The sequence below is a fragment of the Panthera onca genome, chromosome B2 (assembly GCF_046562875.1).
Source record: "Panthera onca isolate mPanOnc1 chromosome B2, mPanOnc1 haplotype 2, whole genome shotgun sequence".
In the NCBI taxonomy this organism is placed as follows: Eukaryota; Metazoa; Chordata; class Mammalia; order Carnivora; family Felidae; genus Panthera; species Panthera onca.
This window is the reverse complement of record NC_138343.1, coordinates 25,541,271-25,560,910: the sequence shown is the minus strand read 5'-3', so window position 1 is coordinate 25,560,910 and position 19,640 is coordinate 25,541,271. Positions and strand designations below refer to the sequence as shown.

The following is a 19,640-nucleotide window of genomic DNA, read 5'->3' as shown; positions in this document are numbered from 1 at the left end:
ACAAGTTGCAATATTCTTCCAAGAAACATAGTATGTAGTTGTGCAAACTTAAAAATATTTTTAATATAATCACAACCACAAACTATTTGTGATGAAGCTGCTGATGAAGACAATACACATGTCAACGTGGAAGTACATGCTTTTCCTCTTTGGTGTCTATCAGCAGATGGAATATAGTTACATGTGCTTTATGGAAGAATCATCTTAAATTAGCCTAAATGTCCAATGATGATATTAACCTTTGAAGTGAGTCTCCCAAGTGTCACATGCATTTTGTTCAAAATCAATTAGAAATGTTTAATCAAAGTATTCAGAGTGGAGTCTCTAAAATAAAATTTTGATGATTTGGAAATCGTCAAACACAAAATTCAAAGTTGTACCTACAAGAACATGGAGAAAGTGACAAAATAACCTGAGCTCAACTGTATACAGGACTGAATTCTGAAAGTCTATAACTGAATTTTGGAATATCCTGGCTGCAGGGGGGGAGGGAAGAATCTTTAGATAGAGTTTCTATTTTTAATTGGATAAATGTATACTCTATATAAGAATCCAATGAAACTGGGTCCAAAAGTTTGTAGCATATAAATTTGGTGAAAACTTGAAAAGAATTATATAGACAAATCATTTGATAAGTTTTGTCCTATAAAAATATTCGGAAAAGAAATATATGTTGTGTGGAGGCAAAACGACCGTACATATGGAAATATTCCCACTGAAATATTTACACATTTACACATTTTGTCAACGCAAAATGAACAAATCTTTTAGAATTTCTAAAAAAAGAAAAGGATGAGAGCTTTATTTCAGCTCAAGGGAGGACGACTATTGGGGATACTCGATCTTCACGAAGAGAGTGCTGCAGGGAGGCCATGTGCAATACAGAGTTATGTATGTTTTTTGTTGCATCAAGAGTTACAAATCATCATAACAGAAGACATTACAGAAAATAACAAACTTTCTCTTATGCTTTTAGCATGTGCAAGGTTCAGGCTTCCAGGTATAGATGGGAATTTAGGGAGACTTTTGCTCTTACCTTTAGTTTGAAATGTTTCTTCTAGGTTATTTGCTAAGGAAGCAGATGTACAATGTGTGCTGGGACAGAAAGAGAGCTCATGTTCTGGTTTGGTGAAGTCATTCTGACCTTGGTAAAAGTTCAAGTAGGGCTTCCCTGGGAGCCCAGGAGCAGGGCCCAAGAACTTATTAAAGGTTGAAAATTTGCTTTATCAATTTTAATATGAAAAAAATAGAACTGCGAAGATCCTTATTTTTCACAATTTGCTCTAAACTTACCCAGGTCCCTCAGCACCTGAAAAAAGAGTGTTTTCTCAGTTAAAAAAAAAAAATGCTGTAATCTACAGCAGTTCTGGTTACATAATTTGCAGGATCCAGTGCAAAATGAAAATGAAGGACGCTCTGATCAAAACTTGGAGATTCAAGATGATAGTAAGAAAGCATTAAACCAAGTGTGGCCCTTCTGACAAGGGCTCAGAGTGGCTGTAAAGGCCACGTGTCTATGAAGCCAAGAGGCCGTCAACAGACCAGAGTCGATTGATGATGACAGTAATTTCAAATTTGCTAATAATACAATGGATGAAAAATTGTCAAAAATTTCTAATAAGATCATATTGAAAAATAAATGAGAAATATACCAGTGACATTTCAGCAGATTCGGCTAAGAAGCAAAATATAGGTAGCAAGAATACTCTATTTATTTTTTAAACATTTAGATAATCAGTATATTTTTAAATTTTTGCTTTATGTTTTTTAATTTATGCTACTTAATTTATAATCTTTTGAAAAAAACATATTTCTATTTTTTAATGTTTATTTTATTTTTGACAGAGAGAGAGAGAGAGAAACAGAACATGAGCGGGGGAGGGCAGAGAGAGAGGGGCACACAAATCCAAAGCAGAGAGACAGGGAGACACAAAATCTGTCAGCACAGAGCCTGATGTGGGGCTCGAACTCAAGAACTATGAGATCACGACCACAGCTGAAGTTGTACACTTAACTGACGAGCCACCCAGGCCCCCCTTAAAAAATGTATTTCTGAAGACCACTTTGACAAGAACTATTTTTAGGTCCACTTTTTAAAAAACCAATTTGGGGGCGCCTGGGTGGCTCAGTCGGTTAAGCGGCCGACTTCGGCTCAGGTCACGATCTCGCGGTCCGTGAGTTCGAGCCCCGCGTCGGGCTCTGTGCTGACAGCTCAGAGCCTGGAGCCTGTTTCAGATTCTGTGTCTCCCTCTCTCTCTGCCCCTCCCCTGTTCATGCTCTCTCTCTGTCTCAAAAATAAATAAACATTAAAAAAATTAAAAAAAAAAAAAATAAATAAAAATAAAAAACCAATTTGGCAGTCAGTAAATAAATTTCTAAAAATAAGACAATCAATTCTTTCCTTTCTTTCCTTCATTCATTCATTCATTCTTTTTTTTTTTTTAGAGAGAGGGAGAGATGCACAAGTGAGCAAGAGGCAAGAGGGGGTGGAGGGGGAGAGAGAGAGAGAGAGAGAGAAGTGGGGCTCACCCGATGCGGGACTTGAACTCATGAACCCTAGGATCATGACCTGAGCAGAAACCAAGAGTCGCATGCTCAACTGACTAAGCCACCCAGGTGCCCATGATTCCACACTTTAATATTTCACGTTATACAGATGTGTATATGTGTTACATAGGCTTTAGATACTAAAAGAATAATTCTAGGTTTTCAGAAAAATATGTGAATGGTTCTCTAATTTGATTTCAGCTGTGTGTTGATCTATTTCTTCTAAGAATAGGGGAGGAAAAGGAAATGTTACTTCTAAAAAAGAATATTTTTAAGTTAGCTACAAGCTCACAGAGAAGTTCTGACACCTACTTTCAGCATTCATTTCCCTTTGCAGCCCACTACTTTTTAGGAAAGTTACAGGTATGCCTGTGAATTTCAAGAAAACTGTAATATAATTGCCCTTGGCATTCTAAGAAAGTATCTAAATGACTGTAAAAAGAAAGGGTTTTTAATGAGATTTGAAACACTTTTCTAACCTTGAGGAGAAAATCTAAAGTTTTATCTACATATTAAAATAATAACAGCAATATATAAGTGGCATTGATCTCAAAAGAGAGCAATGGAAATTGAGTTGGTGTATGTAAAGGGCTCTGCATTTGCTCTAGCTTATCAAAAAACAACTATCAATAAATGGGTCTATTATTGTGTCTATTAGCCACTGTCTTCCACTGTCTTCTCCTGTAAGGTTAGATAGCTATTTCTGCATCTGCTATTAAAATTTTTCTCCTTTGTTCTAAGAATGAGACAGATGATGTTAATTTTATCACGTTGCTGACTGGATTCCTGGGATAAATTCAACTTTTTCCATACTATCCTTATATTATCAAGGCTGTACTAGCCATGTGCAATGAGTCATTTTTTCATTTTGTTCTATTTTGTTTTGTTTCATTCTCAGCATATTTTGGCTAAGATTGATTTGTGTCTTGATTGCTACATATAGTTTCGCAGGTTCCATCTAACTGCAAGGCTTGCCCTGTTTACCAAGATCCAAACTGTCGCAGCAAGGGAGTGAATAAAAACATGGCCTCAGTACATTCACAAAATAGTTGGGCCTTAACTGATTCCATTCTCCTTTCCTCAGACCATGTATGAAAGCTTCAGAAAGATTAATATGAAGTCAAAGTATTTTATTGAAATAAAGATACTGAAATGCATCCAAGGACAGGCATCTCTCCTGGCTCTGGCCACCATCTGCATGGCCACTGTAGGCCAACTGGCCAAATTCAGACAGGACTATTCCAACCACAACGGTGCCTGCACTGATACTTTAACACTGAGTAGTTTGAAAGAATGAACTGATATAAGAACTTGAGGAGGAAAGAGAATAAGATAGGAGAAATGTGAGAGAACATCCTTGCAGGTATTTATGACAACTTCAAAGGAAAGAACATCCCCAACAAAATATTAGCAGAATGAATTCAACAGTACATTAAAAGGATCATACAACATAGTCATGCAGGGTTTATTCCAGGAATGCAACATCCACAAATCAATCAACGTGATACATCACATTAACAAAACGAAGGATAAAAATCATATACTCAACTCAATAGATGCAGAAAAAGCATTTGACAAAATTCAACATCCATTCATGACAAAAGTGCTCCTCAACAAAGCAGGTGTGATGGGAACACATCTCAACATAATAAAGGCCATATATGACAAGCCCACAGCTAAAATCATACTCATTGGTGACAAACTGAAAGATTTTTCTCTAACATCAGATGTCAACTGTCAGCACTTGTATTCAACATAGTACTGGAAGTTCCAGCCAAAGCAACTAGGCAGGTAAAATTGTCTCTATTTACAGATGATATGATATCATATATACACACACACACACACACACACACGCATACATATATAACCCTGAGGATTCTACACACACACAAAAAAAGAACTGTTACAAATGGCAAACAAATTCAGCAAAGTTGCAGGACATAAAATCAATATACAAAAATCAGTTCTGTTTCTATACACTAATAACAAATGATCAGAAAGAGAAATTAAGAAAACAATCCTATTACAATTGCACCAAAAAGAATAAAATACCTAGGTATAAATTTAACCAAGGAGGTGAAAGACCTGTACACTGAAATCTATAAGCCATTGATGAAATAAATTGAAGACACATAAATAAAATGACGTTCTGTGCTCATGGGTTGGAAGAATTAATACTGTTAAAATAGCCATGCTACTCAAAGCAATATACAGATTCAATGTAACCCCTATCAAAATCCTGGGGAAATGTTTCGGAGAAATAGAACAAACAATCCTATGATGTGTGTGGAACCACAGAAGACCCCAAAGAGTCGAAGCTATTTTGAGAAAGAACGGAGCTGGAGGCATCACACTTCCTAATTTCAAACTATATTACAAAGCTAGTAATCAAATTGTATGGTATTGGGTTTGAAAACAAAACCAGACACAGATTAAAGATAGATTAACAGAAGATTAACATGAAGATTAACAGAAACAAACCCACATATGTATGGTCAATTAATTCACAACAAAGAAGCCCAGACTACACAACAGGGAAAGAACAGTCTCTTCAATAGTGTTGGGAAAACACAGCCACATGCAATGAATGATTCTGGACCGCTATCTTACACTATACACAAAAATTAACTCAAAATAAGTTAAAGACTTAAACGTAAGATCTGAAACCATAAAACTCCTAAAAGAAAACATGAGGTGGGGGGGGGGGGGGTGAGCTCCTTGACATTGGTCTTGGCAATGATTTTTTTGTATATGACATCAAAAGCAAAGACAACAAAAGCAAAAACAAGTGGTACTACTTCAAACTAAAAAGTTTCCATTCCATGATGGTAAAGGAAACCATCACCAAAAATGGTCTCCTATGGAATGGTATGAAAAGGTACGACAAGGTAACCTATAAAATGGGAGAAAATATTTGCAAATCATACATCTAAGAAGAACTCATATCTATATATCTATCTACCTCTATCTACCTATGTATCTATATAAAACATATAGATATGTTTTATATAGATAGGTAGATAGGTAGATAGGTAGATAGGTAGATAGATATAGGTATATATATAACTTATACAACTCAACAGCAAAACAAACAACCCAATTCAAAACTGGGTTTTGAAAACAACCCAATTCAAAACATACATATATGTTTTATATAGATAGGTAGATAGAGGTAGATAGATAGGTAGATAGGTAGATAGAGGTAGATAGATAGGTAGATAGGTAGATAGATATAGGTATATATATAACTCATACAACTCAACAGCAAAACAAACAACCCAATTCAAAACTGGGGAGAGTAACTGAATAGACATTTTGCCAAAGAAGACATCCAGATCGCCAACAGACAACTGAAAAGATGCTCAGCATCACTCATCATCAGGGAAATGCAAATCAGAACCACAATGAGATAATCAACTCATAACTATTAGAAAGATTATATCAAAAAGATGAGAAATCCCAAGTGTTGGCAAGTATGTACAGAAAAGGGAACCCCTCTGCACTGTTAGTGGAATTGTAAATTGGTGAAACCATATGCTTCAGCAATTACACTTCTGGATACATACCCAAAGGAAATGAATCACTATCTCAAAGAGATATCTGCACCCCCATGTCCACTGCGGCATTATATAAAATAGCCAAGACATGGAAACAACCTAAGTGCCCAATGATGGATAAATGGATAAAGAAAATGTGGTAAACACACACACACACACACACACACACACACACACACACACACACATGAATATTATTCAGCCATAAAAAAAGAAGGAAATCCTGCCATTTGTGACAACATGGATGGACCTTTAGGGCATTATGCTAATGAAATAAGAGACAAATACTATATGATCTCACTTACATAGAGAATCTAAAACAAGGGGTAAAACCCCCAAATTCATAGATACAGAGAACAGATTGGTGGTTGCCAGAGGTGAGGGCTGGGGCAAAGGTGAGTGAAATGGGTAAAGATGGTCAGACTTCCAGGCATAAACTTCCAGGTATACGAAATAAATCTTGGGCATAGAATGCACAGCATGGTGACTATATTCTTTTTAAAAGGAAAGAACAGACCCCACACACCCTACAAACTCAATTCCACAATATTTAAATGTAACAAAGCATTTCTTTCCTGTACACAGTTTTTAAATAATTTTTCCTGATTATGTAAGAATACATATTCGTTGTAGAAAAAATTTAAATATATATGTATATATATACATATATATGTATATAAACACATATTTTGCTTATTATTTTTTGGATATATATCTATGACTATATAGATAGATGATAGATATAGATATAGATATCTATAGATATAGATATAGATATAGATATCTATAGATATAGATATAGAGATATAGATATAGATATAGATATAGATATAGATATAGATATAGATATAGATATAGATATATATCTACAATCCTGGAACCTATTTTAAACATGTTAGCGTGTAAATTTCTTGCAGTTCTACTCACCTGAAGCCAACGGGATTTTGGATCTGCTCAAGATGACCCTAACAGCCAGATTCTGGGTCATGCCCACTATGGAACAGATCTTAAGAAACGGCAGAGAAATCCCAGCATGGAAGGGAGCTCAGTAGCGCGCGACCCCACGACTCGGGAGACATTCCTAGGTGCACCCAATCCCTGCTCCAATGGCCGCCCCTCCTGGGATTCTTCATCCCCCGTGCCCTGGTCCCCACCTCCACCTGCCAGGAACGCCCGGCTCCGTGCTGCCCATCAGCGGACATGTACGATCAGGATCGGCTGGTGCGCGAGATCCGCAGTCCATCCATTTCCACCCAGGCTGTGCGGCCCGGCCGCCGCCTCCCTGCGGTCAACGCGCAGAGGGGGCCGCTTGCCGCCACTACTCCGTGCGCAGGGCCTCCAAGCTTCCGACGCCTACAGGCTCAGTGAGGCCAAGGCCCTGAGGCCCCTCCTCTGAGAACTGAGGCTGAATCGAAGGAGGCGGGGCCTCGCAGCACCTTCCCTCCAGCTGTCCAGGAGCGGCGGGCGCCCTGGCGGGTTGCCTAGAGCCTGCCCACCCGGCTCTAGTTTCACACTCAGGGCCCTTGTTCAGGATCCAGTTTCATGTGTTTTCGGGGCTAGAATTGTCCGAGCCCCGCTTTTCCGGATGGTAAAACAGAAGCCAAGAGGCGAGACTTCCCGTTGAAGGCTGGAACATTTCCTGCCCTCCGGCGCAGCTTTGCTGATTGTCTGTCCTGGCGGGAGCTTCGGTCTCCACTCAGCTCCCCAGAAGGAGAAGTTTGGAGTTCTGTCCCTTTGCTGGTTGCAAGAAATTGTTCACGTTACTTAACTCGCTGGGCCTCAAATTCCTCCTGGGTTTATTCATTGCTGAGGATCAAATAAAATAATCTATGTAAAACACCTAATGCAAATCAGGTACTTCGTAAACCTTTGTGAATGGGTGGGACCAACTTCTTCCTAGAATTAAATTCTGGGAGGATTTTATGTTGTAGATCCTTACAGGAAACTGCAGAACATAATGGAAATGTCTTCTGGTGCAGTTTCATAAAAGATGTGGAAACATTATTCAGGTGACTGTGCCTTTTACTAAAATTAGATATTGAGTGAGTGACCATTCAAAGGCAATTTGATAGCTACAGTTTTAGAGACAATTCTGTGGGAGCTCTTAGAGCAGCATGCATGTTGTTTATTCTGTGTGCGTTGTGACTTTTCACATGGTTAAGGTCTTACTGTATTATAGGTCTATAGGTCTAGTGGTCTGACGGCCACTGTTCACGTTTGTAACTTACTACTGACACAGCCTGACAGTTCTCCAGAGAGCAGCAAACACACACAGTGCTGGTGCACGGCAGGTGGGGGGGTGGGGATAGGGGTATGACAGTGACCCAACCAGCAACCCCACATAGCCCCTCTTTTGTCTTCTCAAACCACTCATAACATTGTTTCTTTCAGTCCCAGCTGATGAAATTATGAAGCGTGGTTTGTGAGCAAATGGTTAAGAATTCTTGAGACGTTTTTGGTGCAAAAAGGTGATTTTTATTATAGCATATGGACAGGACCAGTGGGCAGAAAGAGCGGCCCTGGGATTGTGAGGAGTGACTGATTATATACTTCTAAGTGTGTAGGGGGAAGGGATGGAGAGAAGTTTTTAAGGAATTTTGAAGCAAGGCTTTTAGGACCTTGAGGGGCTAGCTGCTAAGAGAAGGTTGCTTTTCACTTTAATAAAACATAAACATTAAGGCACTAAGGCAGCATGAATTTCTTTAGGAAGGTCACACTCTGTATGTTTCAGGTGTTTACCAGCCGGCTGCAAGCTGCAAGGAGATTTAATTTTAAGCTACATTTCTCTTGCCTTTGTTTCCCTCATCACCAGCCTCTCCCCACGGCTAAGTTGTTGGCTTGGGTACAATGGAGAAAGCGGACCAGCAACAGAAGGGAAATACAAATCGCATCAGTGAAGTTCTGATTGCATCAGGATAGGTCCTGGACGAAGTCCTTGAGTGTGTCCCCAAAACACAGCACAGCCCTCCCACTTGAACCTGAACCTCACCCGTCGATAGGTTCCAGTGTCACTGAGCACGGTGATCATGTTTCTAGCAAGTAACACAAGTGGCCACAGAAACCTTAGCCACCTTGTCTCTAATACTTGCAGTAAAACAAAACTGTCTGGTATTTACAACTCAGGACGTGGACTTAGACTGCACCACTGTGAACAGAACCTGCCTAATCATCTCCGGCCCCTGGTGGCAATTTAAAATGCTCAGGGAGAGGTGCCTGGGTGGCTCAGTTGGTTGAGCGTCTGACTTCACCTCAGGTCATGATCTCATGGTTCATGGGTTCCAGCCCCGCATTGGGCTGTGTGCTGAGGGGTGGGAACCTGGAGCCTGCTTTGGATTCTGCATCTCCTTCTCTCACCACCCCTCCCCCTCTCACACTCTGTATCTCTCTCTCAAAATAAATAATAAAAACAATTTAAAAATTAAAAAAAAAAGTTCAGGGAAACTGGCTATTGGCCATCTGAACAGGTGTGTAGCCACAGATCTCTAGGATTGCAAGCTACAATCACAGAAAAAAAGCAGAAACACAGGTGGCCAATGGGACTGCTTTCTCTCCTAAGTTAACTGCTCTCCCTGCTTCTCTGCAGGCTTCTGGGACACTTGCTTGCAACAAGTTTTGGGATAGAGCTCACCACAGGGGGTCTCCAAGGCCTGCAGCTCCTCACAGGGTGTGTCACTAACAGTGCCATCGAAGAGAGAAGAGAAAGGCACTAGGTACCCTCTTGTGCCTGGAAAAGAGCCACACTCTGCCCAACTGAAGACCTGAGGGCCTCGCGGCTATGAGCATGGATGGGACCTCTCAGAGCAGGGGGATTTGCTAAGCAGCTAGTGCTGGCCCGGCCAACATGAGCACAGACCTTCCTGAATGGCAGTTTCGGATCCTAGAGAACATCAGACATGTGAACACACGAACATACACGAGTCCAGAACATGGGATTTCAAAACAGGGCCTTTTATTTTTGGATTGTCACCAAAGGTCACTTTGCATTGTAGGCACATTGTGAAGTGTCAGAGGAAAAGTGAGTCAGCAGGAGAGAGGAGAAGGACCACGAACAGTGCCAACCATCTCCTTATGGGGAGGAGAATCGGCCACAGAACAGGATACTGTTGGTTTTGCTGTGCTGGATGAAGAAAAGGAAGGGGTGGTCGGCACAGAACCTGGGCATGATTCTTGCACATCGCAACATCATGATGGCCGCAGTGGCGGCCGCAGCCTCCGTGCCTTCCTCGTTGACCTCCACAAAGGACTTGTGCACCACCCTGGACAGATATAGGTCTTTCCTGGACGACATTCCAGAAAAGTCTGCCTTGGCCTGCTCGAAGGCATCGGTCATGCCCAGCGTGCAAAGGACATTCTCCATGTTGTAATTCTCCTCCAGTTTGAATCTAGGGAGGAACACTTCCACCTCTTCTTCATCCAGCATGTCTGGCCTCGTCCATTCTGTGAATTTCTCATAAGTGATTTCTTTCTCCACCTAGAAGACAGTTGAAGATTTTTAGATCCAGACCCGTGCTGCCCAACAGAACTATCTGCTGGGATGTGAATGCTCTGGGCTTTGCAGGGCGAGACAACAGTAACAGGAAGTGACAATAGCTTTAGAAACTGTTCACACGATCCCCTTGGCATCATAGCGTGATTATTGCTCAGCATTTGTTACCGTTTTCAAATCGATGTTTTCATCTGGAAGCATGATGATCATATTCAGCTCTTTACCCACATAGGGAAGCACCAGAATTTGGGTGAATATTTCTCCAATATAGGTTATTTTAAAGGTGGATTTCTTAAACATCATTTGCACAGGTTTCTCCTCATTCTAAAATGGAAACAGATAAATGTTAGGTTGAAATAAGACCCAGTGGACACATTGGACAAATCGACAGAACTGGCCAGCCTGGGTTCTACAAACACTTATTTCCTTGGTTTCCAGAATACCACCTCAGCCCCCTCTTTTGCCAGCCCATCTTCATTGCCTCAGCCTCCAAACCCTGGGGTACTCAGGGCTCAGTCCTTACAATGCTTGTCTCCTGGTGACCTCAATCCTGTGACTTTAAACAGAATCCCCCAACTTAGATTTCTAGCTGGGACTTCTCCCATGTACTCCACATATATTATACTCCCAAACATCTTACTGCTTACTTGGGACCTGCATTTGTACATTAAAGAAACCTCCAATGTCATATGTCACACTGGGCTCTTCATATTCCCTTCCAGGTCTGCTCTACTTACAATTTTCTTCATCTCAAGTGATGGCAATGCCACTCATCCCATTGTCAAAAACTAAGGAGTACCCCTGACTCCTGTCTTTCACCGCACAATGGACTCATTAACAAATCACATTGGCTCTGCTTTTAAAATATTAACATAAATGAGATCACACCTTTCTGCAGCTCCCCCTCTACTCCCAGGGAGTAAAAAAGCTCAAGTCCTTAAAAAGACCTGTAATTCTGACAAGAGCTTGTCCCGCATGCCCTGTGCTCCCATCTCCCTTTGCCCCTTGATGGTTCCATGGTCAATCCCAACAAGTTCGACCCCAAAACCTGGAGAGCCCACCTGAAACCGTACCCCCATCCACAACCTGTGTCCCTCCTCTGTGTCTGTCTCTGGATCACTACCACTATCTCATACACTCTTCTTTTCTTATTTACTCTGTCTCACCCCCAGAAAGACCTAATCTTCATGGGAGGGATGAGTCGCTGGTTTTGTACACACTGTGATAGTACCTTGCACGAAGCCTGGTCTCAAACCAACATCTGCTGAATAAATGGATAAACAACTAAAGGACAGGAAAACTGAAAGGACCAGGCAAAATGAACACATCTTACTAGGAGAAAAATGCATTTGCCACCAGTGCATCCCCAGCCAGGCAGTAAGAAAGACCCAAGGACAGCAACCACATCTCAGCCAACAGCCCTCCTCCGCTCCTGATTCATGTGCAGTGTAAGACCTATAGCTGCTGTGAATCTGTCTGGCCCCAAGCTGCAGTCCCCAGTTCTCTGGGGCAGCACATTATTCTGTATTAGATGGAAGAAACTTCTGTTACCGCCTTCCATTGGTGCCTCTCAAAGGCTCGCCTGAACTGGCCTCAGCCACACCTGCCCCCTCGTTCCTAGTTCCTCATTCAGTCCTCGGCCAGTTATCAGCACACTTGTTCTATAACAGGCCAGGTAGTAAATATTTTCAGCTTTATGGACCATACAGTTTCTGTCCCAACTGCTCAACTCTACCGTTGTAGCATGAAATACCTAAACAAATAGATGTGCCTGTGTTCCATTAAAATTTTATTAAAAAAAAAAAAAAGTGGTGGGCTGGCTTTGACCTCAGGGTGCATGCGGTTTGCCAAGCCTTGCCTGAGGCAATTTCTCCTTCTACCCATCCAGGGCTCAAAGCCCCTAGTCTTAGAATATAAAAAGATCCAATCTCAGAAAGGGAATGATTCATTAAATACACAACTGTGTATATAAATTTAATCTTATTTAGAAATAAAGGCATTTTAAAAATCCAGATGAACTAAAATCTGTTCACTTTCAGACACAACGACCTCCACCCCCCAAAGGCCTGTGCACTCAACACCTACTACCCTCCTTCTGTCTTTCTCCACTGGAGAGATGAGGAAGCAAGACAGAAGTCTTCACCTCCCCCCAGCTATGGCAGAAGCCACACCTGACAGAAGACCTAACTCTGGCCCATGAGATACAGAAGACAGGTTTCACTTTCTGAATGTCAGAACCCTGAAGGAGGCTTTGTTCTGCCTTTTGTCATTTCCCTTCCTCCTGCCTGGATGACAGATACCATGACGGTGACCCTGAAAAAGGGCCACGTGCTAAGCATAGCAGAGCAGGAAGAGAGACAGTTGGTTCCCTGGGAGCGCCTGCCACCCCGGTACCCCGGCAGCCCTACTCCCTGCCCACCTGCAGATCTCTGCTAGGGGACATGAACTTTCCATGAATCAAGTCCTAATATACATCTTATTAAAGATTAATTTCAAGGAAAGAAATAATTTCCCCAGGTGAAAACAGGGCAACTCATTTCAGAATAAAGCTCAAAGGGGGGCAGCTGGGTGACTCAGTCAGTTAAGCATCTGACTTCAGTTCAGATCCTGATGTCACAGCTCATGGGTTCGAGCCCTGTGTCGGGCTCTGTGCTGACAGCTTGGCGCCTGGAACCTGGAGCCTGCTTGGGATTCTGTGTCTCCTTCTCTCTCTGTCCCTCCCCCACTCGTATTCTGCCTCCCTCCTTCAAAAATAAACATTAAAAAAATTAAAAAAAAAAAAAAAAAAGAATAGGAGCACCTGCATGGCTCAGTTGGTTGAGCATCCAGCTTTGGCTCAGGTCATGATCTCGTGGTTCGTGGGTTCAAGCCCCAAATCAGGCTCTGTGCTAAGAGCTCGCTCAGAGCTTGGAGCCTGCTTCAGATTCTGTGTTTCCTTCTCTCTCTGCCCCTCCCCTGATTGTGCTCTCTTTGTCTCTCAAAAATAAATGTAAAAAAAATTTTTTTTCTTTAAAGAATAAAGCTCAAAGGAAAATACATTTCTTGAGAAACTGAAAGTTCAGGCTCATGTCTGCTTAGAAGATCTAACTCATGGTCAGTGATCCAGAACAGGCTGTAATTGATCTATTCTGTCTACTTAAGGTGTATGTGCAAAAATCTCTACAGTTAAAGATAATTTAAAAAGAAAGAATATACTAGATTCGGTGACAGAAAAGATATAAGGCCACCACAAATAACCTCTTCAAATGTGGGGATAGCTTAACATGATGTCTATCCTATATACATGTCCTTTTGTTTGCTTGTTTTTAAACAAAAATTAGTGTTTGTTATCCTTATCATCCAAACAAGACTGCAGATGGGACATCTGTTCAGTATTTATTGAGTACCAACTACATGCCCGGCACTTGTGAGACAGCCATCTATCTGCCCTCCTCAGGTGGTGCTGGGTATCCAACCTCTGCAGTGCTACCCTGAGGACCCAGAGGGGGCACTGTGGCCACTGAGAGGAGTGGGACAGAAATCCCCACGGGGAAGGAGGACTGTTAGGGAAGGTTTCCAGATGCTCCTGGAAAGGAAGGAATATATAGGTACTCATGGCAATGAAGACAGAGAAATGGAGATAAATATACCATATTTTGGTCCAAACTTTATCTCAAAAGTTCTAGAAAGCCAAAAAGACCTTAAGACTGACAACTGACATCAGATTTGTGACTGTAAACAGAACACCTGGCAACAGTATGGCAGGTGACATGGGGAGCCAGACCGGAAGCCTCTGAGTTCAGAGCTACTTTTGATGACACAGCAAAGGAGAAAGGGAAGGTGTGATGGGGAGCCCTTATGCTGGACTGCCGAAGGCCATACAGGCCACAAGCTACTTGAGATGAGCTTTCTTGCATGTTTTAAAAACCAGGGTGAACACAGGGACTGTTTCCAAGAATCTCCTTTATTAATGTGAAATACTTACCTTGCTGACTTTAAACGGTCTTTCTGTGGTCTGGCTTTTGTTAAACTGACTATCCCAGTTTCCTTTGAAATAGATGGCATTCACGAGAATCAGGTTCGTCACTGGGTCAACTGAACCTGGAGATAACAACTCTGTAATTTTACCTGAAAAGAAGAATTAAAGAATCAATGAATTTCCCGATGGTCAGAGAAAGACAAATACCATGTGATCTCACTAATATGTGGAATCCAAGAAACAAAAGAAAGGAACAAAGGGGAAAAAAGAGAGGGAGAGACAAACCAAAACAACAGACTCTTAACTATAGAGAACAAACTGATGGTTACCAGTGGGATGTGGGCAGGGGACAAGGTGAAACAGGTAAAGGGGATTAAAAGAACACTTATCTTGATGAGCACTGAGGAATGCACAGAAGTGTTGAATCAGTACACTGTACACCTGAAACTAATATTATGCTGTATGTTAACTAACTCGAATTTAAATTAAAAAAAAAAAAGAGTTTCCTGATGCATTCATCAGGGATAATATTTAGATTGGGCAATCCCCTTGTGAGGTACACAGATAAAGGAGTTCACAGTCCCCCAAATATAACCACATAAGGGGATTCTGGTCCTTATAACAACAGTAGCAACAAAAACTTAAAAAGCCCTGGTAAGAAAAATACCATGCCTTGAATAAAACATAAGATGAACAAAGAAGTATGTGCAGGCTGAATTCACAAGTTGGACGGAAGGGAATGCTTGGTCCCTTGAAGAAAGAGATTTAATGGACAGTCAGAAAGGTGAGAGGCTAGGAGTACACAGAAGAGTTTAAGAGCTGCAGGTGAATAAGGGCCTAACCAAGGATCCTGCAATAATGCACAGTAACTATACAGGATGAGACCTGTATCTGGCTTTTTCTTTACAGTCTTTGTGAAAAGAAAGACTGTATGTTAACATTAACAACAACAATGGCAACGAAGTGGATCATTCTGGAACAGCTGTACCGAGTACTGAGAGACATCACAGACACATTGACAAAAACAGGGAAGAGCTAGAGAAAATAAGCATACACTGACAGTATTTCAGAAGCAGATTTTAAAAATTTACAGTTATTTAGAGAAAAGCATCATTCCTCTTTACATTTTGATGGTCTTGTGAAAGATGACAGTGAGACCAACTAAGCTACTATTAAGATAGAGCAACGGTGTATTTTCACCTTCCGTCTTTTCGGCTACCCAGGTGTTGATGTGTTCCCTGGACTCTTCTGTAGCGTTGATAAAGTCGAGCTCTTCCATCTCTGCCTGGTAGAATTTACGGCAGGAGTCTTTGAAAGACTAGGAGAAACAGAGCAACATCATCACATGGCTGCAGAAATAATCAACACTTACAGCTTACTTCTTCACTGCACCAAATCAGAATGTAGGCAATTTTGATTTACATACGTAACGTACAAATAAATACGAGGAATTAACTGAAAATCCAATTTCTCATTTTTCAGCTACGTTTAAACTTAGCTTCTAAACCAAGTAAAACAGTTGTCTGAACATCAAATATCAATAACTACCAGATTCTTTGAGGGATTAACTGCACATCAGTGAGGTAAGTACAAAGACATGGACACACAGCTACTACAGAGTGTCGTTTCTGACAAGCCGCTGTGTTTGCTCTGTGAGTCCTGCCCACAGCAAGAGCCACAGCTGCCTGTGCATTTCAGAACAATGGACTGGAAACAAGGGCCTGCTGTTCCATACAATGGTGGAAAGTGTATGATTCTACACCACCCCTCCCACTACAACGTTCTGTGATGATGGCAATGTTCCAAATCTGCACTGCCCAAAACAGTGCCACGTGCTGCTATTGAATGCTTGGAATATTGGCAGTGCCACTGAGGAACTGAATACTGAACTGTAATTTTAATTATTTACACTGAAATTTAAATAGCTACATGTGTCTAGTGGCTACCATTTTGGATGGCTCAGTTTTAGAGAATGAGCAGCTCTCAAAAAAAAGTATAAACTGTATCGTGTTAACAAAGTCTATTAAATGATGATGACATTAGTGAACACTTACTTTATGCCATATAAAAGCAGAAAATCTGATAGAGAGTAAATGGAGTGAAATAACAAATTTGTGGAAAGCATGCTATGGAATGGTTTCCCAATCCTTCTTTTGACCAGCTTACAGTTAAATATTTAATTTCCCTTTTCAGGACTGTTTTTCTATTACAGGATTTCACATTGCTCCTTTGATATAGTGTCAGAGAGGTCACGTGGCACAGTAATGTAGCTACAAACACAAGTCCTGCAACTTATTAGCTGTGTGGCCTTTAAAAAGTCACTCTGTTTCTCTAAGCTTCCTTGTCTTTCCCTGTAAATGAGGATTCGGCATCCATCCGAGGACCAGATGAATTCTTATCATCAATGCTGTTTTATGAAATCTCAGCATGTCGCGGACACTGCACTAGGTGATCTAGGTATATCGTTTTACTTAGTCCTCAGATACTTTGTGCTCCGCCAACTTTGCTGCTCTGCTGTTGCTCAATGCCTTTGAAAATGTTTTCAGTCTCTCAATCTAAGAAAATAGTCTGGAAGCAAACTGGGCACTCGTGTATTGATCCTTGGGTGATTTCTACAACTTTTTATTTATTTAAATCCAAGTTAGTTAACATTGGCGTAATCATGATTTCAGGAATAGAATTGAGAGATTCATCACTTATATATAACATCCAGTGCTCCTCCCAACAAGTGCCCTCCTTAATGACCATCACCCATTTAGCCCATCCCCCTCCCACACCCCTCCAGCAACCCTCAGTTTGTTCTCTGTATTTAAGAGTCTCTTATGGTTTGTCTCCCTCTCTGTTTGTATCTTATTTTTCCTTCCTTTCCCCTGTGTTCATATGTTTGTTTCAATTTCTATAACTTTTAAACACACTTGAAAATAATTGTTTGCTATTTAAATTACTATTTTATAAGCAATGACTAGTCAAACTGAGGGAATATCTAATTATTAGTTGTGATTGGTATTGTATTCTTGGAACACTAAATTGATAAGAAATTATTGAGAAACACCCCTAAACCCTCTATCTTATATTTCAATATCAAAATAAGATTTGAAACATCAATGATTTCTTAAAAATATCCATCAGAAAAGAAAGTAAATTAAAGAAAATCAGCCAATTCTTTGTGTTTATTGGAAGTTTTGTTTCTTCTTTATACCAAAGGTTTATAAAAAGATGAGGCAACAGCCTAGGAAGTAGCTAAGACTGATAAAAATAAGTAAAACAGGCTGTAAAAAATTCACACCATAGTGAACAAATCTTAGCATTATTTGACCTCGTGCTTGACTACATTTACTTTACTCCAAATATTTTAAAACAATGAGTCTGAAGCAAGTTTAAAAACTGAAAAAAAAATCATATAATAGAATAACATTGATATCCCAAACATAGAAAAAGAATAAATCAGTAAGAAAAAGATGGCCCAATAAAAAGTATGTAAAGAAAATTCTCAGAAAAGATACAAATGTTCAATAAACATAAGGAAAGATGATCAATCTCTTAATAATAAAAATTTAAGAGGTTAACAACATGCAGTGTTGATATGAGGAGTTGAAATGAGCACTCCGCTGGTACCCCTAGAGAGAATGTAAATGGCCACAGTACTCTGGACAATTTCAATATTTGCTATAGCTTCAAAGCTTCACTCCCTTCCTCCCTGCTACGAATCCATCTTAGAGTAACACACATTCGTAGGGCACAGGAGTCATGTACACTAACATTCACTGTCTGAATGCCCATAATACTTTGGTATAATGATGTGACATAGAGAAAAAACCCACACAACAGATTTGTATATGTACGGGGGATACACATCAGATCTATGAAAGCTTATACCGGGGAGGGGAATGAGGAGGTGTGGAAGTGGGCGTCAGGACTCTTGCTTCGAGTGCTTTATTTGCATTTTTGTGTAACAAGAATATAGTCATCATGCAACAAACATATACTCACATACTCACATATTACTTGAGTAGTTTTTGAAAAATGATAAAAAGCATTAAAGCACTATAAGTAAACAGAACCAGTATAATTAGACAAGTAACTTTACAAAAATTCTGCACTGGAAAAAACAATAGAAATATTTACATGTGTAAAAAGTTGAACAAGTATCACAATGCATAAAAAATTATTGATATGTAGAAAACAATGATTAGAAATACTCATTTTTATCACTTCTTTGTTTCAGCCAATTCACTTTGAATTGTGTTTGTTCCATGTTAGTTCTTTTGTAATTGTCTCATCGAAGCCTCACAAAAATCTGGACATTATTTGTTATAAGGCTCATTTTACAGAAGATTAAAATTGAAACAGGGTTCAAGGGAATGCATGAAGTTAGTAAGTGGAGACCTGAGTTCATGTACACCTGTATAAATTCATAGCGCACAGGTTTTCTGCTATACTGCGTGACCCCTCCTCCCCACTGCCCCGGTGTCTTTACTTTCTCAGTCAAAAACAGCAAGTATGACTTACTGAGAGGAAATCATAAGACTTCTCTCCAAAGAGCCTGTTGGCAGTTCTAAGCAAGTACCGTGCATCAGTCCTGTTGATTTCAGTAAGAAGCGACTGGAACCCCTGGTGGACATCACCTCCTCCGCTGCTCTTACTTAAAGAAAGTGTCTGAAATGAAAAACAGAATACAAATACCTAACTTAAGTGTGCCTTGACTGCAGGAAATGGATACAACACCAAACTCTGCCTAAGAACCGTACAGATCCTAACTAGAGCTTAAAAGAAGATGCATCCAGTTAAAGACAAAAAGCAGCTCGAAAGCCACCCAGTCTGCCATCCTCCAGCACTTTCTGCAAGGAGTCAGGACACTGCCCGCACTGGCATGAGTGGCAGTGCCCCTTCACACACCGTGTTCTATGTGCTCTATAGGCCTGCAAATAAAGCTGCCAACAGGCCTCCCATCTCTGCAAACACAGGCCGCTCCTCATACTGAAAGGTCTGGCCTCTCCCATCCATCCTTGGGTCTGGCTGGTGCTGTGATGGGGTCTGGCCACCAGAATGCAGGAGAAGGGACACTATTCCAGGCCGGGGCCTTACAAGG

At 40.7% G+C, this 19,640-nt stretch overlaps 2 protein-coding genes across 6 annotated transcripts in view; both read right to left on the bottom strand.

Moving 5' to 3' along the window:
• SERPINB9 (serpin family B member 9) overlaps nucleotides 1-7,623 on the bottom strand; it is a 60,632-nt gene extending 53,009 nt beyond the window's left edge. The window contains exon 1 of the mRNA XM_078446689.2: nucleotides 7,035-7,623. The gene's annotated coding sequence lies outside the window, so the exon portion shown is untranslated. The remainder of the gene's footprint in view (nucleotides 1-7,034) is intronic.
• Nucleotides 7,624-10,034: 2,411 nt separating this feature from the next.
• Nucleotides 10,035-19,640, bottom strand: part of SERPINB6 (serpin family B member 6) — an 81,819-nt gene continuing 72,213 nt past the window's right edge. For all 5 annotated transcript variants that reach the window (XM_078446687.1, XM_060614945.3, XM_060614941.3 and 2 more), the window contains exons 3-7: nucleotides 19,061-19,207; nucleotides 15,752-15,869; nucleotides 14,558-14,700; nucleotides 10,762-10,917; nucleotides 10,035-10,578 (exon numbers count right to left, since the gene is read on the bottom strand). In XM_078446687.1, coding sequence (XP_078302813.1) covers nucleotides 10,174-10,578; nucleotides 10,762-10,917; nucleotides 14,558-14,700; nucleotides 15,752-15,869; nucleotides 19,061-19,207 — 969 coding nt within the window. In that variant the 3' untranslated portion in view covers nucleotides 10,035-10,173. The remainder of the gene's footprint in view (nucleotides 10,579-10,761; nucleotides 10,918-14,557; nucleotides 14,701-15,751; nucleotides 15,870-19,060; nucleotides 19,208-19,640) is intronic.